Below are 24,711 nucleotides of genomic sequence, written 5' to 3'. Positions count from 1 at the left end.
ACAATACTGAGAAGGTGGTGTGTGTCTTCCTGTGAGTAGCGTCTGTACATGGGGTGGGGGCAGTGGAAGGACAGCAGGGAGATCTGCCACAGGGCAGTGGTCCTTGTGCCACGCATGGAATGCCCCCTGGGAGTGCAGCCCGTCTCCTGCCACCGCTTTGGCCAGCCAGTTGCCTGGAGAGGGACGCATTCTGCCCCCACAGCATCCCTTTGCACTGAGGAAGAGGTGAGGAGGGGGATGCCGGGGCGGCTTCTGCAACCCACGACTCTCCGGCAGGCAGAGCGCCCCAGATGCAGGAGCCAGCCTGGCAAAGTCCCACAGTCTCGGCTCCAGGAGCGGGGGGCGGGGGCGGGGGGGGTTGTGCTCAGTCAACACCCATTGCAGAGTCCCAAGCTAGATGCGGAGCTCGGCCTCCTCAGAGGCCTCCAGGGAATGCTCGGCGCTGATGGCGGACGCGGAGGGTCCCTGGGAGACCCCGAAGGGAGAGACCATGGGGGAGCGCGCAGCCAGCGGGGAGAGCGAGGGGGAGAAGCTGGGGGACATGGCGGCCGAGGAGAGGGAGCCCTCGTGGCTGATGGGGGAGCGTCGCAGAGAGGAGGAGGAGGCGGTGGCCAGGTGGGGGAAGGCCCGCCCCACGGCCGGCTTGGGGGGCACGGACTTGGCGCCCGGGTGCGCCACGGAGGTGATGAGTGGAGGCGGGTCGATGCGGGGCTTGGGTTTGGTGGGGAAGGGCTTGCGCAGGGAGCTCTCGTCCTTCAGGCGGGCGATTTCGGTGAAGACGCTGGCCAGGGGCTGGAACTGGGGGCACCAGTTGAGGAGGTAGTCCCAGTTGTAGCTGCCGCGAAGCTCCTCGTCGCTGGCCACAATGGCCGTCAGGGAGCCGTCCACGCAGGGCTTCCCGTCCTCCGGAAAAGAGTAGTCTTTGGGGGCGGAGGAGACGCTGAGCCCACAGCCGGCCCCCAGGTAGGGGCCGCTGCTGCCCCCGTCATCCCGGTAGAGCTGGGGGGGCTGGCCGGGAAGCAGCAGGCCCCCAGGCCCCTTCCGGTTCTTGAACCAGTGAGCCGCATCCAGGGTGGCGGCCTCGCAGGAGACGTCCGAGAGGCGGTCGGCGTCCGTCTGGATGCCCGAGTCGGGTCCGCGAGCCACCAGGTGCTCCTGCAGGGAGGAGGTGACGCTGGACATGCGGGGACACTCGTTGATCATGCGGATCTCGTCGTCCTCGGCTGCCTCGGCGGACCCTCGCCCGCTGGAGTGGGACGGGTCCAGAGACCCACCCCGGGTGTAGGGGCCGGCCGGCTCCGTGCCATAGCCGGGCAGCGCCTCGTGGTAGAGGCAGTCTCCGCCGGGCAGAGTCGGCTCACCGTGGCCCAACTTCTGCAAGGAGCCACTCTGCACACGGGCCAGATCCACCTCCTTGGGGCCCCGGCTCTGTCGCGAGCGCACCAGCGCCAGCACAATGGCCACAGTGGCCAGCACCACCACCACGCCCAGGGAGGCGGCCACGGCGACCACCAGGAGCAGGTTGAGGTCGGGCACCAGGCCGAAGGAGGTGTGCGTCACGTCCACGGTGACCTGGGCGGAGGCCGAGCGCGAGGCGGGCAGGGGGCTGTGGGCCTGCACCTCCAGCACCATTTCCCGGGGGCCTTGCTTGGGAGGCCCCCCCGAGGGCGCCTGGCTGTCCACGCGCAGGTAGATGGCGCCACTGGTTTGGTTGATCCCGAAGAAGGGGGACGGCTTGAGCAGCGTGTAGAGCACCACTCCGTCCGGGCCCTCGTCCTCGTCCGTGGCCACCACGGCCCCAATGCTCTGCCCCCGCTGGGCACCCTCGGGGACCTCGAAGCTGAAGGCTGGGCTGAGGAACACAGGGTCATACTCGTCCTCCCCGGTCACCAGAACACGGACGGTGGCCGTGGCCGATGTGTTGCCAACATCCGTGGCCTGCACCCGCAGCTGGACGGCCTTTGTGCGCTCAAAGTCAAAGGGCTGCAGTGCGTGCAGCTCCCCAGAGCTGCTGTTGATGGCGAAGGCCTCCCCACCCTCGCTGGGCAGGAGGGCGTAGCGCAGCTCCCCAAAGGCTCCCACGTCCAGGTCCACGGCCCGCACCGTGGTGACCAGGCTCCCTGGCGGCAGGTTCTCCCGCAGGCTGCAGCTCAGCACCTCCAGGGGGAAGTAGGGGAGGTTGTCATTGACGTCCTTCACCTCCACGGTGATGGACGCCAGGGCAAAGTGGCCGCCTGCTCCGTCCGAGGCCCGCGCCACCAGGGTGTGGAGGGCCTGGGCCTCGCAGTCCAGCGCCTTTGCCAGGCGCAGGGCCCCTGTGGACGGGTGCAGCTGGAAGAGCCCCCCGGGGTCCCCGGAGCTGATGCTGTAGCGGACCTGGCCGTGGGGCCCCGAGTCAGGGTCCTGGGCTGCCACGCGCAGCAGCTCTGCCCCGGGCACGGTGCCCTCGCTCACGGCCACGTGGTAGGCAGAGCGTGCAAACACCGGGGGGTTGTCGTTGACGTCCAGCACCGTGAGCAGCACGGGCACCAGGGCGCTGTGCTGAGGCACTCCCCGGTCTGACACGGCCACCGTCAGGTTGTAGATGGCCACGGCCTCAAAGTCGAGGGGCTCCACCAGCACCAGGGCGCTGGCACCCCCGGAACGGCCCTCTAGCTGGAAGGCGTGGCCGCTGTTCCCGCTGACAATGGTGTAGTCGAGGGCCGCATTCTCCCCCGTCACGTCGGCATCTGTGGCTTCCAGGGTGAGCAGGGTGGTCCCCGGGTGCAGGTCCTCCGACACGCAGGCGTTGTAGTGTGGCTTCAGGAACTGAGGCCCGTGGTCGTTCACGTCCAGCACTTGGATCTGCACCGTGGTCCAGGCCGAAAGGCTGGGCGTGCCCCGGTCACGGGCCTCCACTAGGATGTCCAGTGTGGAGCGCCCCGGATCCAGCACCAGGAGCTGCGTGGTGAACATGGTCCCTGGGAGGGCAGAGAAAGGGCAGTGAGGAGGAAGAGGAGGAGGAGGAGGAAGAGAAAGAGGAGGAAGGAGAGAAAGCGGAGGGAGAACATCACAGAGAACGAAGAAGAGGAGAAGGAGGAGCTCAGCCAAAGTCCCGTCCCTCCCGGAACTGCCCCTGCCCCTCTAACGCATCTCACAGGAGCCTTCCCGTGGATACAGCCTCCTCCCACGGCTGCCTTCATACCGTTGGTCTGGTGGATGGAGACCAAGTGGCTTGGCCTGGCCAGCTGGTAGGTGATCTCCCCGTTGGCGCCCGAGTCCAGGTCTGTGGCGCTGAGGGTCAGGATGGGGCTGCCGGCTCGGGTGTGTTCTGGCAGTACAACCTGGGAGGACACAGAGGGTTACCTGTCATTCCTGGGCCTTTATTTGCCCTCCAAGGTTGTGGGGGAAACCTGTTGGCATGAGCTGCCCCCTACCCATGGGTGCCCCTGTGAGGAGCCAAAGGGGGAGCAGAGCAGAATGAGGGCAATGAGGAGGGGGTCCGGGGGAGGAGGCGTGGTCTCTCCGACACATGACTGAGCCATGTGGAGCTGAAGGGGGCAACTCACACCCAGACACTTTTTCATATTTGGCATAAGTGATGCTTAAACTAAAGCAGCAACATAGCAATTTGCATCGAGGTTTGCAATGGAAGGTGCTGTCGCTGCCCTGCCCTCTGCATCCTAGCTCTGGGCCACTTTCCTGCACTTTCCCACACGGCATTTGTGTGGCATTGGTGTGCAGAGCTCCCCAACGCAGATCGTTTTGTGAATGGCCTTCTGATGGGTTCTGCCCTGCCTGGCGGAGGACGTGCGGCCCCTGGGGGGAGAAGCCCGAGGGCAAAGGCTGCGCACCTGATACAGGGCCTGGGAGAAGACGGGCGGGTTGTCGTTGACGTCTTCCACCAGCACCGTGACATTGGCCTCCGTCTCGTGCTGAGAGTCCGAGGCGCGCACCGTCAGTGCATAGCGGCTGCGCTGCTCATAGTCCAGCGGCCCCAGCAGAGTGATGCGGCCCCCGTAGCGCAGGATGCTGAAGGTGCCAGCGGTGCCACTGTCCAACACCAGCATGTAGGAGAGCTGCGGCCCGCAGTCCACGTCGTTGCCCGTCACCATGGTGATCTCGGTGCCCAGCAGAGCGTCTGTGGAGTGGGGGGAGGGTCAGAGCTGGGCCTGCCGGGGGCAAAGGCCACGCAAAGCTGTTTGGGGTTGCCCAGGGGGCATGGCTTCTCCTCCCCATCTCAGCGGAGGGCTCTGTGCCAGCACTAAGAGAAAGAAGCTCTGCGCTTGCTCAGAGGTGCTCATGTCTTCGGGTTTTGCAAGAGAGAGCCCCGCTTTCCCACAGCGCCCCTCCCCCCCAGCCAACCAAGGGGGGCTTCGTGAGCCCTGCTCCATCTACTCACTCTCAGGCACCCGCACCTCCCAGGGAGCAGGGATGGTGGGGCTGTTGTCGTTCACATCCATCACCAGCACCGTGAGGGTGGCAGAGCCCACCAGAGGAGGGTTCCCTCGGTCCGTGGCGGTCAGCACCAGGCTGTGGGCGGAGGGAAGCAGGAGCGTCTCAGGGACCAGGGGGCGGCAGCTGGCGTCTGCCTGGGGAAGGGGGGCCAGGGCCAAGGAGAGGCCCGCTGGGTCCCACAGGGTGCCCCTTCCCCTTTGGCATCCTGTGGACTGGCAGCCTTCCGGAGGCCCCCCCAGGCACCCCTGCTATTCCAGGGAGCGCATGGCGGGGGCAGAAGAGGGAACTGGCCTGGCCCAGTCACAGACCCACCTTTGGGGGGCCCTGGAGCCTGAAATGTCACGGGGCCCCTTGGCCACCAGCAAGGAGGTCTGGGTGAGCCCCGTTCTCTTCTTCAGTGACAGAACGGACACCTTCACAACATCTGTGCTACTGACTCTTGGACTTTGGTGTTGTTGAAATATATACAACTTAGACTCAAATCCATGCAGCTCAGATTGGGTCTACTAGACCCACAATTTTTAAGCAACGTGGACTAAAATTGCTTCTGGGATCCCTCTGGGATTCAGGGCCTGAAGCCGAAGCTTCCTTAGTCACCACACAGTAGAAACACATCTCTCAAAACAATTAAAAGCAATTACACAATTTAAACACCACCTCTCTTCCTCTTCCCCACATCAGCACAGAGCCTCAGAGAGGATAAATGTCTCCCCACGGGCTCCTGGCGAGGCTTGTGGCCAGAGTCGCCCCACGGCTGGGAGCGGGGAGGCCAAAGGGCGGACTCACCGGGTCTGGGCCCAAATCTCCCTGTCCAGAATGGCCGCTGTCGTGATGGCGCCCGTCTGGCTGTTGATGCGATAGAGCCCGTTCATGGGCAGGGTCTGGTTGATGGTGTACGTCACCTGCCCGTTGGGACCCTGGTCCAAGTCGTCTGCCACAACCTGCCGTGAGAAGACGGGGAGAGTCCTGCCCCCGCTTGGACCCGGCCCACGTGCCCCCCAGCCCCCCCAGGACTCTCCCCCCGGCGCTGAGCCCCGCCGAGGAGCCCGCCAGCCCAGAGGACCCCTCCCACCTGGATGACGGGGGAGTCGTAGCCCTGGGCCTCCCAGATGAAGGCCACGTAGTTGGGCAGCCGGAAGCGCGGCCGGTTGTCGTTGACGTCCTGCAGGTTGACGTTGACAGCCATGAAGCCGAGGGAGGAGGCGGACTCTGCCTGCAGCACCAGGCGCAAGCGGGGGCTCAGCTCAAAGTCCAGGCTGCGGGGATTCTGCACCGACACCAGGCCTGCGGGGGCAGAAGGGGGCAGATCAGCCGCCTGCGCCACCCTCTCTCCATGCAGGGCGGGTCCCTGGGGGCCACCCTCTCCCTTGAAGGCAACTTGGGGGCCGCTGTGGTTGGCATGTGGGGCCCTCCTTTGCCATGGAGGCCTGCGCTCTGCGTCTGGCAAGGACAGCGAGAACAGCTGGACCCAGAGGGCTAGATCCAGGGGGGAGAGGCCCATGGAAGTGGCACCCTGGAGCAGGACCACATCCAAGCCCGTGGTGGAGGAGAAGGGGACCCAGGAGGGAGGGAGGCGGCTCTCACCTCCTCCAGGACAGAGCAGGCTTCCAAGGGGGCCTTTTGACCCAGAGATGAAGCCGCCCAAGAACCACGTGGCCCAAGGCCTCTCCTCACGCCCCGGGGGGCCGGCCTGGCCTTGCCCTCGAGGGCCCCTCCGTACCTGAGCTGGGCTGGATGCGGAAAGCGCCCTTCTCATTGCCGCTGACGATGCTGTAGGTGATGCGGCCTGAGGAGCCGGCTGTGTGGGCGGCTGGGGTGCTCAGCACGGTGGTGCCTGGAGGGGGAGGCAGCCGGGGGGGGCAGGCCTTTAGAAAAAGAACATCCACTTCCAGAAGGAAACCTGTTCTGTTGCTAGTGGAAGATTCAGGACAGAGACCAGCAAGCACTTCTTCATGCAGCCCAGAGCTAAACCACGGAACTCCCTCCCACAAGAGGCAGGGATGGCCACCAACTCGGATGGCCGTGAAAGAGGTTTAGGTAAATCCATGGGGGGGGGGGCTCCCGAGGGCCCCTAGCCAGGATGCCTGTGCCCACCTCTTGTGCTCTGGCCCTGCTTGTGGGTTTCCTATATTATTATTATTATTATTATTATTATTATTATTATTATTATTATTCAACCCTTTATCAAAAGATCGGAGGGCGGTGTGCCACATTAAGGACACATTTTATGGGCAACTGCTCAGCCCCTGTGAGAACAGGATGCCAGACTCTGAGGCTTCTTATGCTCCCGTCTTAAAATCCTCTGGCACACAACACGCAGCGGCCTTGGTGCTCCCACTTAAGGGCTGGGGACAGACAAGGCAGCCCCCCTCCCCTTCCGCTCCAGACTAGCCAGCCACAGCCCCCACCCCCTGCCCATACCTGTCGCGGCGTTCTCTGGCAGCGTCACGTCGCTGGTGCTGCGGGGGAAGCGGACCCCCCGGAAGCCCTCGTCTTGCAGGTGGATGACCACCACTCCGATGGAGGAGAGCGGGGGCTCCCCCAGGTCGCTGGCCAGGACGAAGACGGTGCGCTGGCGCTGGGTGAGGGTGCCCAGGGGCTGCAGCAGCTGGATGGCGCCTGTGTAGGTGTTGATGGCAAAGGCGGGGCTGGGGGCAGCCAGGCGGTAGAGGAGGGAGGCGTTGGCGCCCGCGTCGTGGTCCTCGGCCCGCAGCGTGGCCACCACCCGCTTGGCGGGCGTGTTGCGGGGCAGCGTGACAGAGAGTGGGCTGAGCGGAAAGGCCGGGATGTGGTCGTTGACGTCCTGGACGCTGACCGTGACCTGCACGGAAGCACTGCGGGGGCTCAGCGGGGACGAGTCCACGGCCACGGCTATGAAGCGGTAGGAGTCCCGCTGCTCCCGGTCCAGCGGCTGCGTGGTGGTGAGGCGGCCTGTCTGAGGCTCCACCTGGAAGGTGCCCAGCGACTCGTTGGCCAGGAAGTAGGAGACGCGTCCATTGGGCCCCTCGTCCGGGTCCTGGGCCTCCAGCTGCAGCACCAGCGCCCCCACGGGCAAGTCCTCCGGCACCTCGGCCACGTAGCTTTCCTGGGCAAAGTGAGGGGCATTGTCGTTCAGATCCAGCACTTGCACGTGGAGCGCCAGGCTGGCGCAGCGTGGGGGGGAGCCGTGGTCACAGGCCTGGAGAGTCAGGGCGTAGCTGGCCACACGCTCCCGGTCCAGGCCTCGTGCTGTGGACAGCTGGCCGGAGACGGGGTTCAAGGTGAAGTCTTCCTCGGAGTCTCCAGCTGAAGGGAGGAGCAGGAGGAGGAGAAGAAGGGTGAAGCTTTCCTGGACTGGCACATGACTGCCCAAAGTACCCCTCATGCCGCTTTCTCAGCTGCCCATGTGTCAATCCTCCCCTGCCTGAAGATTGCCTTACCCACTTCATGGAATTGCCACTACAGGCATCCCATAATCCCCTTTCTTAGTCTGGAACTCCTTGCCTACTGGTATCAAACAGGCAAGCTTCCCTATATTCCTTCTGACATTTTATCTGCCTTAGCGTTTTAACTTTTTGAAGGCTTTAAAGCATCGCTGCAAATTTTTCTTGATTTTCTTCTTTCATCTTTTTGTAAACTACTTTGGGGTTGTTTTCCCAGAATTGAACAATGTATAAATTTTAATGTTATGAATAAATAAATAAAATCTCCCAGGCTTAATACGGCTCCAAAGTGGGAAATGGGGGACCAGGAGAAGGAGACCCTCCCCCTGGAGGGGTGGGAAACCCCCCCTTCTGCCCTCCCCTGCTTTGGCACTGCCTCACCCCACGCAGGGTGTCCCCTCCCTCCCTCACCTGCCAGGCGGTAGGTGAGGCGCCCGTTCTCCCCTGCGTCGTGATCCGTGGCCCGCACGGTGGTCAGCTCCACCTGACTCTGGTTCTCTGGGACCTCCAGGGAAGAGGCCTCCGGCTGGAAGGTGGGCGCGTGGTCGTTGTCATCTGCCACCAGGATGCGAACCGTGGCCTTGGCCTGGCGAGGGGGCAGCCCCTTGTCCCGCGCGTACACTGTGGGGAGGGGGAGCAGGCTGTGAGCCATAGAGACAACAGGGGGAAGTCTCCTGGGGGGGGCATGGGGAGCAAGGAGGCTGCCAGGCGCCGGGAGGGGCACAGCAGCTAAACCTGGCCCTCTGTGCGCCTTGAAAGGGCTTCGGGGAGCCCCTTCAGCTCCTTCTATTTGCCAGGAGCAGATTAACTCATTGTGACAGAGAAACCTCAGAAGCACACAGAGGCAGCAAAAACAAGCAGAGCAGCCTAAAGGGCAAATTCCATACAATGCCAATTGATGTCAGTTTGTAGTGGGATACAAATTTAATAAACACTTTAGAAAACTGACTCAGATTTTAAAACACTTGAAAGGAACCTGAGCAGCTCCCACTGCAAGAGTACCAAGACATGCCCCTTTGCCCAATGCTGCACCCGGGGCCGGCCTGTCCCTGTGTGCTCTCTGAGGCAGAAGGTGCCCAAGTCTGTCTTGGAAATAGAAGCAGACCCCCCCCCCGCCGAGGACCCCCTCTCCTCCCCCAGCTTACCTGTCAGCAAGTGCTCTGCACGCTCCTCGTGGTCCAGGGAGCGCCGGGTGCTGATCAGACCCGTGTGGGGGTCGATGGAGAATTCGTCCCCGAGAGGCCGCCGTAGGACACCTGCCCATTGGATCCTGGCGAGATATGCAAGGGAGGCTGAGCATGGCCCTACTCTTCCCCCACATCGACCTCCTCACAAGCGCAGCCCCACAGGCGCACAGGCCCCTCTTCCACACCCTCCCAACCACACTCGGCTGACCCCCCCCCCCGGCAAAGCCAGAGTGTTAGCAGGGCAGGGACTGGGGGCCCAGCTGGGCAGCTGCCAGAGGCTGGCATGTTTAAACTGGGCTTCAGAAGCCTTTCAAGACCAGACTGACATGGAAACGGGGAGCTTCCTGGTCCAACCACAGGCGCCACCTTGGCACCCAGGAGCAGACGACGTCTCTGCCGCATGGGAGCTGCTGCTGCTCTGAAGCCGGGGAGTGGGCAGGGCTGACGCAAGAGGAGGTGCTCCAGCAGGCAGCCAAAGGCAGGCACCAGCGAGGCCAGGGGCACCTGCGCTTGCACGGAGTGGTGGCCAACCCAACACCAGATGGTGCTCTTGCCACCCACTGGGCATTCTGGCCATTTAGTCGGGTTGATCTGCTGGGTGAAGCCATCTTGGCCAGGGCCTGCCTCCTCTGGGGTCTCGCTTGCCTTTGCACCCTCCTTCTGCTCCAAGGATTATCACCATCTAATTCTAGCCACCCTCTTGTGAGGGAGATTAGGCTGAGATGTCCTGACCAGCTGGCCAAGAGTCTCCAGGAGCCAAGTCCAACCTTTCCTCCCCTGGCCCACCCCGGTGCCCCCAGCCCAGGCTGGCAGAGGTCCTCCACCCACTGATGCCCAGTTTCAAAGACAGCGGGTGGCCTTTGGCACATTATGCCCAGGGCCGGGCCCAAGGAGGACACAATGAGCCCCCATGGAAAGGGGGCTTGTGCTCTCTGGGTGACTCCATTGTCTGGCCAGACACTCCTCCCCATCCCTTCCACTTCTGGGCGGGTGACCCTGCAAATGACCACAGGCCGAGGGCCAGGCTCTTACCCAGGTCGGGGTCGGTGGCGTGCAGCTGCAGCACGGGGACACCAGGGGGCAGGTTTTCTGCCACACTGGCTTCGTAGCTGTTTCTCTCAAAGGCAGGCGCCTGGTCGTTCACATCTAGCACATGCACAAGCAGGAGTTGCGTGGCAGAGCGGCGTGGCAACCCGTGGTCCATGGCCACCACTGTCAAGTTATGCTGGGACACTTCCTCCCGGTCCAGCGTCCTCACGATGGACAGCGCGCCTGGGAGGAGAGCAGGAGGCCGACATTTGAGATGGAGATGGGGCATGAAGGCATTTTGCATCAAGACCTGCAAAAGGGGGTTGTGGGGATCTCATAGTTCTGGGAATCAACTCAGAACTCATTGCTCATCTGGAGCAAGACTCTGCTCTCAGATTTCTGGCCAGTGTTACTCCAGTTGGAAATGGATTTCTCCACCTGCAAGCAGCGCAAGGAGGAGTTTCATCCTTTTAGGTAAAAAAGTATTCTTCTGCAAAAGTCCAATTCAGAGAAGGAAGAAGCAGTTGTTATCCAGAAATCCTTGTCAACAATCACTGAAAAGGTAAACCTCAGAAGGACGTCAGTAGCATTTTAGAACAACCAAAAGATGGAATTTCCCCCTCTGTTTTCCGCCAGACCCCTCACAAGCAGCTGTTGCCCCAAAGGGTTATTCCCCCCCCCCCACCAAGCAGAAGGTGCAGAGTGTCAGACTTCTGCTCCTGGGGAGAGATTACAACACTGGACTTGAGAAGGGCTCTCACCAGCCGCCCATCTCAGCGGACAGCAACCTTTCTCAGCCGGGAGCTGCTCCACTGTCCCTCAGACCATGTGGGGGGACGGACTATATATATTTTTGGTGGGGGGGGGGAATGAACGAATTCCTATGCCCCAGATAACCCAGAGATGCATTTTAAATAAAAGCACACATTCTACTCATGTAAAATCACGCGGATTCCGCAGGCTGGATTGAGAAGGTGACAGGGCCGCATCCGGGCCCCAGGCCTTAGGTTGCCTCCCCCTGCACTAGAGGGTCTTAGGCCTTAAGTTTGGGGTGATTTGTTTTATCTTTCTTTCCCAGACTTGTGCTTTTGCTCCTGCTGACATACCGGGTCCCTGGCACATGCCATGGGGCAGGGGGACTGGGCACAGGCCACATCTCAGAAAGACAGACAGACCATTTATTGGTGGCATATTGCAAGACGGCCCCCCAGGACAGGGAGGAGGGACTGCTGCCGCCACCAGCCAATCAGCAGAGTGCACAGCAAAAATAGCAGGGTGTGCAAAAGGCGGGAGAACACAGGCTTGCCCCACCTGCAGAAAAATCTCGTGGGGGGAAGACTCCTCATATAACTGAAGGACACCCCCTACATCCTGATGCAGTGCTCTTTCCCTGCTCCTGGGAATGCCTGGTGCAATCCTGCACACACAGACTACAAATCCCTGCATGGCGGCCTGGAACCTCCCTCCGCCTCACCTGTGTTGGGGTTGAGGTGGAATCGCCCGTCCAGGTTCCCTGCGCGCAGCGCATAGCTGACCCTCCCGTTCTCTCCCAGGTCCCGATCCCTGGCCACCACCTGGAGCACCAGGAAGCCCGTGGGCTGGTCCTCAGGGATGTCAATTCTGGAGGGGGAGCAGAACTCAGGCCCGTTGTCGTTCTCGTCCGTGACGAAGATGTGGGCAGTGACGGCCGCCGAGTGGCGCTGGCTGGCGTTGAGCGCCTGGTCCGTGGCCTGGACCACCAGCAGGTAGGCCGACTGAGTCTCGCGGTCCAGCGCCCCCTGCAGGCTCAGCTCCCCGCTGCGCGCATCCAGCTGGAAGGGGGCCGGGGGGGCCTCCTGGCGCAAGAGGCTGTAGCGCAGTTGGCTGTTGGGCCCCGGGCCGTCCCCGTCCAGCGCCTGGAAGGTGAAGAGGGACGTGCCAGGGCTGGCCCCCTCAGACACCACCACAGTGACGGGGTCCTGGGGCCACGTGGGAACGTGGTCGTTGCTGTCCTGCACGTGGATCTCGACCAAGACCAGGCGCCGGCTGGGGTAGCCCTGCAGGACGTCTTCCACGCTGACCTGCAGGCTGTGCTTCATCCCGGCTTCGTAGTCCAGCTCCTGGGCCACGTAGATGTCCCCCGTGCCCGGGTCCACCACAAAGAGGCCGTCCCCGCTGCTGCCCCCCACCAGCATGTAGGTCACTTGCCCGGGTGCAGGCGGCTCTGGGGGGGCCACACAGCCAATGAGAGAGCCCGGCTGCAGGCCCTCCGTGGGGTGGAAGGTCAGCACCGTAGTGTCGGGACGGGGCAGCAGGCGGGCTGTGGACACCACCTGCAGAGGGAGGGGAGAGGTTAGGAAGGGGCCTGGGGGTATTTGGGGCAGGCCCAGCCCCACGCCCGAGGCAACAGAGGGCTCCTACTTGGATGCGCACGGCTGCTGTTGTGCTCTGGGGGGCAGCACCTCGGTCGCTCGCTGTCACCGTGAAAGCATACTCTCCCCGGTCTGCTTGGCGCAGCCGTGTGGCTGTCCGCAGTTCCCCGGTGGCCACGTGCAGGGAGAAGCGCTCTGCCCAGGCACCTGCAGGGAGCAGAGAGAGAAGCGCTGAGGGAGGGGGGCAGCCAAGGGGAGGCCCAGGAAACCCTCCGGGAGAAGGAGTGGGGGCCTGAAACCTCTGGCCAGTGTGGGGCCTCCCAGGAGCCCAGCCCAGAGGGACCTGCTTACCTGACAGCGAGTAGAAGACAGTGCCGTTCTCTGCCTCGTCCGGGTCTTTGGCCCTCAGCGAAGCCACCAGCAGCCCAGCTGGCTTCTCCTCCAGAACCTGAGAGGGTAGAGCAGAGGGGGGGGGCTGGAGTTGGCAGCCATTGCCTGGGCACGCAGAGGGTGATGCCCCCTCCCTGCTCCATGATCCTACCCCTCGGCCCTGGCCTTCCTGCTGCCCTTTCTGAGGAACTGCCGGTGCCCCCAAGAGCTCCTTCCTTGCCCCCGGATCCCTCGCCCACCTGGAGGAGGAGTTCGCGGCCCTCGGCCACGTGCAGGAAGGTGGGCGCGTTGTCATTCTCATCCAGGACAGTGACGTAGACGGTGCCCGTGGTGCTGCGCGGTGGCGTCCCCCCGTCCTGAACCACGACCTGGAGCTGGTAGCTGGCCTGCTGCTCCCGGTCCAAGCTCCTCCGAAGGCTCAGCTCCCCTGGAGGAAGAAGAGAAGAGGCGCTCAGCGCAGGCCAGGCCCCCAGCTGCTCCCTCCCTGGCTCCCCCGCAGGAGCCCCTGCTGAGAAGGGCCTCCCGCTCCCGCTCTGCTCCCTCACCAGTCTGGGTGTGGATCAGGAAGTTCCCCTCGGGCGGCACCAGGCGGTAGGCCAGGCGGCTGTTCTGTCCCGCGTCCCGGTCGCTGGCCGTCACCCGGCCCACGCTGCTGCCGGCCGGCCTGTTCTCGGCCACAGTGAAGAAGTAGCGCTCCTCGCTCAGGCGGGGGCTGTTGTCGTTCTCATCCGTGACGGTGACGCGCACGGTGCTGGTGCCCGTTTGGCGACCCTCGCCCTCCCCGGCCACCGCCACCACCGTCAGCACGTACAGCTCCTGCACCTCCCGGTCGAGGGAGCTGCGCACGTACAGCCAGCCGGTGTCTGGAGCGATGCCAAAGCTGGCCGCATCCCCCTCGGCCCGCAGGTGGTAGGCCAAGGGGGCGCTGGGCTCCCGGGCCAGGGCTCGCACCTGCAGGAAGCGGGTGCTCACGGGCACGCCCTCGCGCACCTCCACGCGGTAGGTGAGCGTGTCAAAGATGGGGCCGTGCTCATCGGCCGCCTGCAGGTGAACCAAGAGGGTGAAGGTGGCACTGAGCCGGGGGGCCCCGCCGTCCTGCGCCAGGATGACCAGTCTGTAGGGGGCGCTGGTCTCCCGCTGCGGGGCCCCGGCCAGGCGCACCTTCCCAGAGAAGTGCTCCACGGTGAAGGGGCTGGCCCCTCCTGAGGCCAGTTCGAAGCGCACCTGCCCGTTCGCCCCGCTGTCACGGTCCTCCGCCTGCACGGTGTAGAGCACTGTGCCCAGGGCAGCCCCCTCGGGCAGCAGCACGGAGTCAGAGGGGGCCGGGAAGGCGGGCGCGTTGTCGTTCACGTCCGTGATGCTGATCTGCACCCGAGCGCTGCTGTAGGCGGGAGGGGAGCCGCTGCGGGCTTGGACCTCGAGGAGAAGGAGGGGCTGGGCCTCGTGGTCCAGGGGGAGGCTGGTGTGCAGCTCCCCCGATTCTGGGTCCACCGAGAAGTACCCGTGGGGGTCCCCCGAGGAGATGGAGTAGAACACACTGTCCAAGTGGCCTGGAGGCAAGAACAGAGGGGGGGAGTGGAGACCGGCTGGAGTGGGAAACAGCCCCCCCCGGCCCCCCAAATAGAGACGTACTTGGGACACAGAAACTCTTCTATTGAGCTCCTGCCACTCTCTGCATTTATTGTAGGGGTGTGGGACCTGTTTGGATCGATGGTTCAGATCCTGATCAGCCTTGCAAGCCAAATCTGACAGGTAGACAGCATGTGGTGTCACTTGACTGACAGTTGGGCAACCCCTCCCACCTCTGAAAGCCTATTGCACAGGGTTGCTAAGCGCCTGACAGCCAGCTGCCTGACTGCTAAGAACCTGGGGACCTGCAACAGCTTTGGCCCAAATGGCTCAGGATAGCCCTGCTCTCCCCCATGAGCTCCATACTTGAGTGGGGGGTGGGGGGGAGATGCATCTGAAAGCCCTTTGCAAAATCACTCTTTGAAGCAGCAGCACCCTCCTCTTAATATGGTTTAAGAGACATTTAAAGCCCTTTGCAAAATCACTCTTTGAAGCAGCCTCCCCCATAATTTAAACATCACTCAAGCACCGGACTCTCCTAAAGCACCTCACAAAAGTGTCCTTTCAGGAAGTGCTTTGTGGGAGGTGCTTCAAAGAGCGTTTTTTGCCAGGTGCTTTAAGAGAGACCCTGTGCTCCCATCTGAGTGGCTAAAACAGAGCGCAGGGACCATCTTCAGGGGCTTTCCAAAAGACTTCTTTGAAACACTGAAACACTCTGCACTTCTCTTTTAAGAGAGCAGGTGGGGGAGGGCAAGCAGCGAGAAGTCTCACCCATCCACTGATGTTGCCTGTGCTGCCAGCTGGGCATGGTTATGGGGCCAAAATGGGACCCCTGATGGGCAAAGACTGGCTCAGAGGCCAGAGGTTCCCTGCCCCCGTTTTACAGGGTCCCTGTGCCTACCTGCTGGGTTGTGGGCATAGACAACCCCAACGCTGCTGCCCGGCCGGGTGTCTTCTGGGACTGTGAAGTAGTACTGGGTGCGCTCAAAGCTGGGCGGGGAGATGGTGCCGGCCACAATGCTGATGTTGACCTGAGCTCTGGGCTGGGCTGCCAGACCCCCTCCGTCCCGGGCTGCCACCTCCAGCTGCACCAGCGTGTTGGCTTTGCCCACCAGACTCCTCAGCAAGGAGATGGCACCTGCGAAGGAAGAGGGAGAGCTGGCTGTGGGGGAGGCTGGGCCAGGGGTGGGGAGGAAGGAAGCAGCCCCCTGGGGTGAAGTCCCCCCACCCTGCCTGCCCCACCTCGCCTCCTCACCCGTGTCTGGGTTGATGGCAAAGAGGGAGGGCGTGTTGCCTGCGGCAATGTGGTAGGTCACCCGCCCATGGGGCCCCTCGTCCTTGTCGTGGGCCGTGACACGCAGCACGGCTGAGCCGGGGTGGCTTTGGGTGCTGATGCTGGTGGCATACTCCAGAGGGTAGAAGGTGGGGGCGTTGTCATTGACGTCCTCCAGGAAAACCTTGACGTAGGCCATGGAGCTCAGCCCACCCTGGGAAGGGAGGAGGAAGGAGAGAGAGAGAGAGAGAGAGAGAGAGAGAGAGAGAGGCTGCTGGGAACCCACAACCTGGAGCCTGGATCACACCTTTGTTTAATTCAGGGATGCTTCAGTTGTGATTCCTGTACGGCAAGAGGTGGCCAAGATGCTCCTTGGGGTCCCTTCCAACTCGACCGCTCTATAATTCTATGGCTTCAATCTGCCGCACCTCAAATGGCCCCTGCCTGTGGGTGGGGCAGAAGCCACAAGCCCCCAATGAGGGCGGCACAGACTGGGGTAGCAGCCAGGGCTCCAGTTCCGCACTGGTGCCTCCACAGCCCAACTGGCACCTGGTGTTTCGAAAGGGCAGGTGGGGCTGGCCCCGGTGACCACGGCTTTCTTTGGGGTGAGGCCAAAGTGGCTGCTGCAAACCCTCCTGCCCACCCCAACACCCACAGAGACTGTCACGGTCCAGCCAGAAGGGTCTCCAACCGCCCCCCTACCCCACTTGTGGCCACCCTTTGCCACCATTGGCTGAAGCTGTTCTGCCACAACAGGGCGAGCCCCTGCGGCCTCCTCACCCCATCCACCGCCGTGACGGTGAAGTCATAGGCGGAGGTGCCCTCGTCACGGTCCAGGTCCTGCGTGGTGCAGAGCTGGCCGGTCTCTTCCCCAAGGCGAAAGGCAGAGGGGGCTGGGCTGGTGAGGCCGGTGCCCAGGGAGTAGGAGAGGGAGCCCAGAGAGCCGCTGTCGGCATCCGTGGCTGTGACCTGCAGGAAGCAAGAAAGAAGCATGGCATTTGCACGTGTCAGGCGGCAGGAGCAGGACCAAAGTGCAACATCCCCCCCCCACAATGACACATTTGCATGCACACCTGCACACATCTGGAAGGTGGGGAAGGCTGCTTTCATGTGTGCTGTGCCACCCCTACTGAGGTGGTGTGATGGATTCCCATCTGTCTCCACAACACAAGTCCCTGAGTGCTCTCCAGGGCAGGAAAAGTGAGGTGCACAAATCTAGGATGGGGGATCCCTGGCTTAACTGCAGTCTGGGGGGGGGTCTTAGTGAACCACAAGCTGAATGTGAGTCAGCAGTGTGATGCAGCAGCAAAAAGATTCCATCAATGGTGTTTCCGAAAAATTTGACACATCACTTGGGAAGATAGGCGAACTAATGCCAGTGTAGTGGAAGAAGCAAAGATCACCAGTGTTGAAGCAATGATTCTTCATCATCAACTTTGTTGGACTGGTCATGTCGTGTGGATGCCTGATGATCGTCTTCCAACGCAACTACTCTATTCTGAACTTGAACATGGAAAGCGTAATGCTGGTAGTCAACAAAAGAGGTTTAAAGACTGTCTCAAGGCAAATTTTAAAAAATGTAGTATAAACACTGACAACTGGGGAACCCTGGCCTGCGAGCGCTCCAGTTGGGGAACAGCCTTGACCAAAGATGTCATGGGCTTTGAACTCAGGACGAAAAGGAAAACCGTGCTAAGAGGAAGGCACGCTTGGCAAACCCTCACTGTGATCAACTCCCGCCCAGAACTATGGAAGGACGTGTGGATCCAGAATTGGCCTCCAGAGTCACTTACGGACTCACTGTTAAAACTGTGTTCATGGAAGACAATCTTATTCAGCTACGAGTGAGAGTCAAAGAAGAAGAAGGTGGAAGCAGCAGCAGCAAAAAAAGCTCATGCAATTGTAGGCTTCCTCATCAAACACCAAGCGTCGCCATCAAGAAATGTCAGGGCCAGTCCTCTCCTGAGGCAAAATGAGGTGACTGCCACAGGATCCACAGGAGCAACAGATCCCATTGCAGATCTTTATTCCCTGCTTATTCTTGGTGTAGCTTTTCACCTTTCTTCTCTGGCAGAGGGGGCATGTTGTAGTTTTCCTCAGGTGCCTAAATGTACAGTATTGGGTTGGCCCTGAGGGACGTCATAGTAACCCTGGAGTCCTGCGTCCAGTTCTGGGTACCACAGTTTAAGAAGGATGTTGGAAGTATGGGACCGATTGGATGGGACCGAATCGGATGGTCCGCCCCCACTACTTAATGGATCCAACTGGTTTCCAGAGAGTGGTAGGGATGCTTTATCCCATGTTGATGACCTCTCAGCTGATTCCCTGGTGGCCCACTGGAATGCGGAGTTAACCAGGGCTATTGACTGTCTGGCTCCGAAGCGCCCTCTCCAATTGCATGGAGCCCGGACAGCCCCGTGGTTTTCCCCAGAGCTGAGGGTGATGAAACAATCATTGAGACGGCTAGAGCGCCAGTGGCGGAAAACTCATTCTGAATCAGACCGGACACGGGCTAGAGCTCAACGTCGAGCCTACCAAGTGGCAATGGCCACGGCGAAGAGGGTCTTCTTCGCCGCCTCCATTGCATCTGCAGAAAACAGCAGCAGGAGACTTTCGCAATCTATCGGAACCACCTGCTACATCGGGGCCCAGTACGGGCCACATGACTTCCTGCAATGATTTTGCAAAGTTTTTTGCAAATAAAGTCGCTCAGATTCAGAAGGAGGTAGACTCCACCGTGGGAGCAGGGCCAGGGCAGGAGAGTGCTAGAGTTCTGTCTAGTCCTGTTATATGGGATCAATTCCAATCTGTTACCTCCGAGGATGTGGACAGGCTGCTTGGACAAGTGAAACCGACCACCTGTCTCCTTGATCCTTGCCCATCCTGGCTGATAAAAGTGAGCCGGGAAGGGCTGGGCGATTGGGCTCTGCGGGGTGGTGAATGCTTCTCTCTGTGAGGGAACCTTCCCAGACCCCCTGAAAGAGGCGGTCATTAGACCGCTTCTTAAAAAAACATCTTTAGACCCAGCCAATTTGGCTAACTATCGCCCAGTCTCAAATTTACCATTCTTGGGCAAAGCGATTGAGCGAGTGGTTGCCGAACAACTCCAAGCACGCCTGGAGGATGCGGACCATTTGGATCCCTTCCAATCGGGATTCAGGCCTCACCATGGGAACTGCCTTGGTCGCGCTGGTCGATGATCTTCGGTCTTTGACACCATCGGCCATAACATCCTTCTGGACCGTCTAAAGGGGCTGGGAGCTGGGGGCACTGTTATACAGTGGTTCCGCTCCTTTCTCCTGGGCCGTGTCCAGAAAGTGGTGTTGGGGGATGAGTGTTCAGACCCCTGGGCTCTCACTTGTGGGGCGCCTCAGGTTTCCATCCTCTCCCCCATGCTTTTTAATATCTATATGAAGCCGCTGGGAGAGATCATCAGGGGGTTTGGGCTGGGTGTTCATCAGTATGCAGATGATACCCAGCTCTACCTCTCCTTTAAATTGGAACCAGTGAAGGCGGTGAAGGTCCTGTGTGAGTGCCTGGAGGCGGTTGGAGGATGGATGGCGGCTAACAGATTGAGGTTGAATCCTGACAAGACAGAAGTACTGTTTTGGGGGGACAGGGGGTGGGCGGGGGTGGGGGATTCCCTGGTCCTGAATGGGGTAACTGTGCCCCTGAAGGACCAGGTGCGCAGCCTGGGAGTCATTTTGGACTCACAGTTGTCCATGGAGGCACAGGTTAATTCTGTGTCCAGGGCAGCTGTCTACCAGCTCCACCTGGTACGCAGGCTAAGACGCTACCTGCCTGCGGACTGTCTCACCAGAGTGGTGCATGCTCTAGTTATCTCCCATTTGGACTACTGCAACGTGCTCTACATAGGGCTACCATTGAAGGTGACCCGGAAACTGCAATCCAGAATGCGGCAGCTAGACTGGTGACTGGGAGCGGCCGCTGGGACCACATAACACCGGTTCTGAGAGATCTGCATTGGCTCCCAGGACGTTTCCGAGCACGATTCAAAGTATTGGTGCTGACCTTTAAAGCCCTAAATGGCCTCGGTCCTGTATACCTCCACCCCCATCGTTCAGCCCGGACACTGAGGTCCAGCGCTGAGGGCCTTCTGGCAGTTCCCTCATTGCGAGAAGTGAGGCTACAGGGAACCAGACAGAGGGCCTTCTCGGTGGTGGCGCCCGCCCTGTGGAACGCCCTCCCCCCATCAGATGTCAAAGAGATAAACAACTACCTGACATTCAGAAGACATCTTAAGTTTTTAATATGTAACGCTGTACTGTTTTTAACACGTGATTGGGAGCCGCCCAGAGTGGCTGGGGAAACTCAGCCAGATGGGCAGGGTATAAATAATAAATTATTATTATTATTATATATTATTATTATTATGCTGAGGTTGGTGACCAAAGCTGATAAAGGGCCTGTAAACTAAGCCTTATGAGGAATGGTTGAGGGAGTTGGGGATGTTTTGCCTGGAAAAGAGGAGACTGAGAGGGGATATGATAGCCAAAAATCTCAAGGGCTGTCACCGGGAAGATGGAGTAAGCATGTTTTCTCCTGCTCCAGAGGGAATAACCTGAACCAATGGCTTCAAGTGACAAGAAAGGAGATTCTGACTAAACATCAGGAAGAACTTTCTGACAGGAAAAGCTGTTCAGCAGTGGGACGGTCTCCCTTGGAGGCTGTGGACTCTCCTTCATTAAATGGTTTTAAGCAGAGGCTGGACGGCCATCTGTCATGAATACTTGAGTTGAGATTCCTGCATTGCAGGGGGTTGGCCTAGATGCCCCTCCTGTGACAATGGCTGTCAATGGCACATGGACCTCTTGGGAAAGACACAATGAGGAACCGCAAACATTATTTACAATGCCAGATCATAGGATCAGAGCCCTGCTCTAACCCGTAGTGAACACAATCATGATAATACTGTTGGTTAACGTTGGCTTGCTCTAATTAGAAGGGAATCCCAGAGGCAGCAGGTGCTTCTTGGTTGGGGTGCTCCCTCTATTGCTAAAACCAGCCCCCATTTCCTCTCCCCTCTTAGAAACACACACTAGACCTGGGGGCTCCTTTCCCAGAGGACAGACTCTTCTGCAAGCCCTGAGGGGGGTGAGGCTGTGGGGAATGACAAAGATGTGCTTGGGGAGGGGGAGACCCACCCAGACCAGCAAGCCTGAGATGCCTCCCTCCCCCCCCCCCAGCCAGGACAGCAGCTCTTTGGGCTCCTCCCCAGCGCTCCTGAGGGAAAGAGCTGTGTGGGTGGGGGAGGCGGGAGGGAGGATTGCCATGTGGCCCCCCCAGACAAGCAAACAGCTCAGCCCCCCAACCAGCCAGCTACACTCTGGGGGTTTATATGCTGTAGATCATTTTAGTGATGCAGCCGCAGTGGGGAATTTTTATCAGACAGGCAGGGCGCATTTATTAATAATAATCCCATCTGTCAGAGATGCCTTAGCGGGGATTCCTGCTTTGCAGGGGGCTGGACTAGATGGCCCTTGGCTGGGTCCCTTCCAACTCTACTATTCTATGATTCTATAACTACCCCTTCCCACTCCCCCCCAAAAAAAACCCAATAGAGAGGAGGCCCCAATACTCTCATGACAGCTTGGCCAGGGGGGTGCAAGCAGCGCATGGAGCTGGTCAGGCGTGTGCAGCCCCCACCCCTCGGGTTCTGTGACCCATAAGGTGATGCCCACCATTGAACACACTTCATGGGGAGACGCCGAGTGTTCACGAAGCATCCTTGCTCACAGCGGAAGAGGAGGCTTCCCAACACACCGCTCAGCTGACCTGCGACGGGATCTCCTGACACTTTGCTTTTTAATAAAATGCAGCTGGAAACAAACAGCTTCCTGTGGTCTTTTCAGGGGTGGGGTGGGATTTAGACTGGAAAACAGTGCAAAGAGTTAACCTGCCCCCTCCCAAAATGCACGAACGCCAAGCTGGCCGCCACCTCCACCGCTCAGCTGCATGTCATCAGAAAGCAGAGAAAAGCTCTCCTTTGGCTCCTCTTCCATCTTGCCTCCTGCGAATCCTCAGCCCCAGGTGCTACAGGACGGGGGGGCAGGGGGGGCAGCAGCCCCCACATGGAGCATTTCCTGCCTGCCAGGCCCCCTTCCTCAGCCCCCCTTCCTCAGCCACAGCCATACAATCACACACCCAGAGCACCAGCCGGGGACATTGAGGATCCTGCTGTTTGCACTGGAAGCCCCACTGCTGGGGGACAGCTGTGAGGGGCTGCGCTGGAGGCTGGCGGGCTGGGGAGGGGACTGCACTTCCTGTCACAGCCTGTCACTGCATAATGGAGGGGCCTCCCTGCAGCAGCAGCCGCCCATCCGCAAGGGGCTCATGTTTCAGAGCAAAGGGCTGACGCCACATCCCGCCTTCCAAAGGCGGCCACAGCGGCACTCAGCATCCTGGGACTGTCAGGGCCACCCACAACCCTGGCAGAGACCAGAGGCGGCTATGTCACACACACACACACACACACACACACACACACACACACACACTGCCTCCCTCCATCCTGAGAACTCCTCCCGCCTTTTGCTCATCCACGCAGTCATTCATTTAGGCCCAGAGAGTGATGGGCAAGGCACCGTGAGGGAGGCTATGATTTGAACCCAGCACCTCCCTGCCACAAAACTTTGATGACTCTTCAGTGGGCATGGAGGACTGCAGGGAGCAGCGCCCTCCTTGGAGCCCCTCTGGGTGATCAGGAGGGGGAGATCCCCTTCTCCTCCCCCTCCTCCTCAGTTCATGCCTTCAGGGCACTTGCAATGGTGGAACAAGGGTGGAGGGCAGCCGTCTCTGAGGTTTGGTTCCAGACAGGAAAGAGGGGTGCCTGTTCTCCCCAGCCAAGGAAGGCGCAGGGGGCACCCCTCTCAGGCAGGGACCAGGCCTTTTTGCAGGCTGCTCCCCTCGCTGCCCATCCAAGCCCAGCCCAGCTCCCAGGCCCCGGATGGCAGGCTGCCCAGGAGGCCTCACTCTGCAGATGTTTGCAAAGCCGCAGTTCCACATCTGGCTTTGGTTCAGGCCCAGGAACGAGGGGAGCCGTGGCGCCAGTGTGGTCAGTGATCCCACGCACACTCCCGGCTAGGCGCACTGCACAGCTGCCCTCCCCACCCTGGCACAGTTGCTGAGCGGCTAAAAGTGGGGAAGGAGCAGCCAGCAGGGCTATTTCAGGAAAGGAGGGCTCCCGGCTCCCGGCCGGCCTCCAGGGTCAGCTGGGGAGCGGCTGGCCTGCACAGGCTGGGTCAGAAGAGCGGGCCCCGTGGGCAGCTGTTGACAGCAGCAGCGGCCGCCAGCCATGCGTGGCCAGAAGCAACACTTCCCAGAGGCTCCCTGCAGCTGCATCAACCCAGCGTCCTTCAGCTCTTGCGCTCGCAGCCAGGGCTAAGCAGGGGGAGGCTGGAGGCCAGTGTCCAGAGGCCCCACGGTCAGTTCCGCTGAGCCCCAAATCTGCCTGGGCAGTCACAGCTGTGCTGTAGACCAACAGGGCAGCCGAGGCCACCTTCAGGCAGGCCCAGCTTGGCATCGGCAGGGAGGAGGGTGAGAGGGCTGACCAGCAGCCCCGGTGCCATGCCTGGGGGGTGAATCCTAACTCTTCTCATGGCTCTGGGTACACAGAGAGAGCTCAGAAGGCACCCCTGGCACAGGGGCCTGTTGCACCACACACCCAACCCTCTTCCAAGGACAGCCCCCTCCCTGGCACAGCCTACAGGCAAAAGCATGCCCTGGTCACGAGATCAGACCCACCTCAGTCCAGCCTGATTCCCACAGTGGCCAACCCATGTCCTGAAAGGACAAAGGCCAGAAACAAGCAGGACACCCCCCCCCCGCTGCCACCGCGATTCCTGGCAGCATGGCTAGTAGCCAGGATTAGCCTTGCCCTCCATGATACACAATGGGAGGCGCCATCACTTAAGCGCAGCAGGGGCACAGCACCACTAGACACCAGCTGGATGGAGCCAGGCAAGCCCTGGTCACATGCCAAGCAGCCTGGCTCTCGCAGGACGTTCCATGACTTAATGCCCACAGTGAGGACGCAGGATCCTGGGCACAAGTCAGAAAGAGTAGAAACTGGTGCTGCAGGATCCACTGGGTGAGAAAGGGCAGGAGAGGCCCCAGGTGCAAATGCCCAGAATGACATGGAGTCCCTGCCACTCAGATGGTGCCACATGCAGGAATTCAGGTGTGGCCCACCGGTGCAGAGCCAACGCACAGCCACATTTTCTCTGCCCAAGCAGCTCAAGAGGGGACAAAGGAGGATGCGAGTTTGAGTTACATTAAGGTGGGGGCTGCACATCTCCTTCCCACGGCACAAGCAGGATCCCCTGAGAAGCAGAATTCACAAGGACGCGTGGCCACAGGGCGGAGGAATGGCTGTAGTCACCTTTGCATAACTGACTAGTTTCTACGCACATTACACACCCTTCTCCATCCTCCATCCAGGGAATCAAAGAATCACAGAAGTGTAGAGTTGGAAGGGGCCCTGAGGGTCATTTAGTCCAGCCCCCTGTAATGCAGGGATCATTTGCACAATGTGGGGCTCAAACCCATGACCCTGAGATTAAAAGTCTCATGGTCCACCAACTACCTGAGCTATCATCAAGAGATGTTGTCAGAGATCAAGGACATATCCCAGCCAAGCCAAAAACACCAGGGTGCAAAGGAGGGCCAGGGAGGGGAGGTGGGGGGCCGGGGGGGGTTCACAGGGCCACAGACTTTCTGACAGCAAGAGCAGTTCAACCCTTGGGAGGTTGTGGACTCTCTTGCATTGGGGGGTTTTAAGCAGAGCTTGGATGGCCCTCTGCCACGGATGCTTTAGCTGATGCATGTCAGGGGGTTGGTCTGGATGACCCCAGGGGGTCCCTTCCAACCCTTTTAATATTTGGTTGGGAGTCGCCCAGAGTGGTTGGGGAAACCCAGCCAGATGGGCGGGGTATAAATAATAAATAATCATTATTATTATTATCATCATCATACAGTTCTATGATTCTATTAAAGCCCTTGTTTTTTCTTTGCAGCTGCATATTTCCGATTTC

General features: G+C 60.3%; 1 protein-coding gene across 1 annotated transcript in view; it reads right to left on the bottom strand.

The window, feature by feature from the left end:
* Positions 1 to 260: 260 nt before the first annotated feature.
* The window catches only part of DCHS1 (dachsous cadherin-related 1), a 31,115-nt gene continuing 6,664 nt past the window's right edge, over positions 261 to 24,711 (bottom strand). Inside the window, 20 exon segments of the mRNA XM_082220194.1 lie at positions 261 to 2,960; positions 3,185 to 3,323; positions 3,834 to 4,120; positions 4,382 to 4,512; positions 5,224 to 5,378; positions 5,510 to 5,721; positions 6,158 to 6,271; positions 6,859 to 7,722; positions 8,271 to 8,480; positions 9,005 to 9,091; positions 9,094 to 9,129; positions 10,079 to 10,318; positions 11,550 to 12,387; positions 12,476 to 12,633; positions 12,778 to 12,874; positions 13,056 to 13,243; positions 13,362 to 14,366; positions 15,287 to 15,523; positions 15,641 to 15,872; positions 16,439 to 16,627. Of these exon segments, the coding sequence (XP_082076320.1) occupies positions 394 to 2,960; positions 3,185 to 3,323; positions 3,834 to 4,120; positions 4,382 to 4,512; positions 5,224 to 5,378; positions 5,510 to 5,721; positions 6,158 to 6,271; positions 6,859 to 7,722; positions 8,271 to 8,480; positions 9,005 to 9,091; positions 9,094 to 9,129; positions 10,079 to 10,318; positions 11,550 to 12,387; positions 12,476 to 12,633; positions 12,778 to 12,874; positions 13,056 to 13,243; positions 13,362 to 14,366; positions 15,287 to 15,523; positions 15,641 to 15,872; positions 16,439 to 16,627 (7,986 nt within the window). The 3' untranslated portion in view covers positions 261 to 393.

Source organism: Podarcis vaucheri (genome assembly GCF_965113315.1).
Source record: "Podarcis vaucheri genome assembly, chromosome: 4".
Taxonomy (NCBI): domain Eukaryota; kingdom Metazoa; phylum Chordata; class Lepidosauria; order Squamata; family Lacertidae; genus Podarcis; species Podarcis vaucheri.
This window is presented reverse-complemented; position numbering and strand designations above follow the sequence as displayed.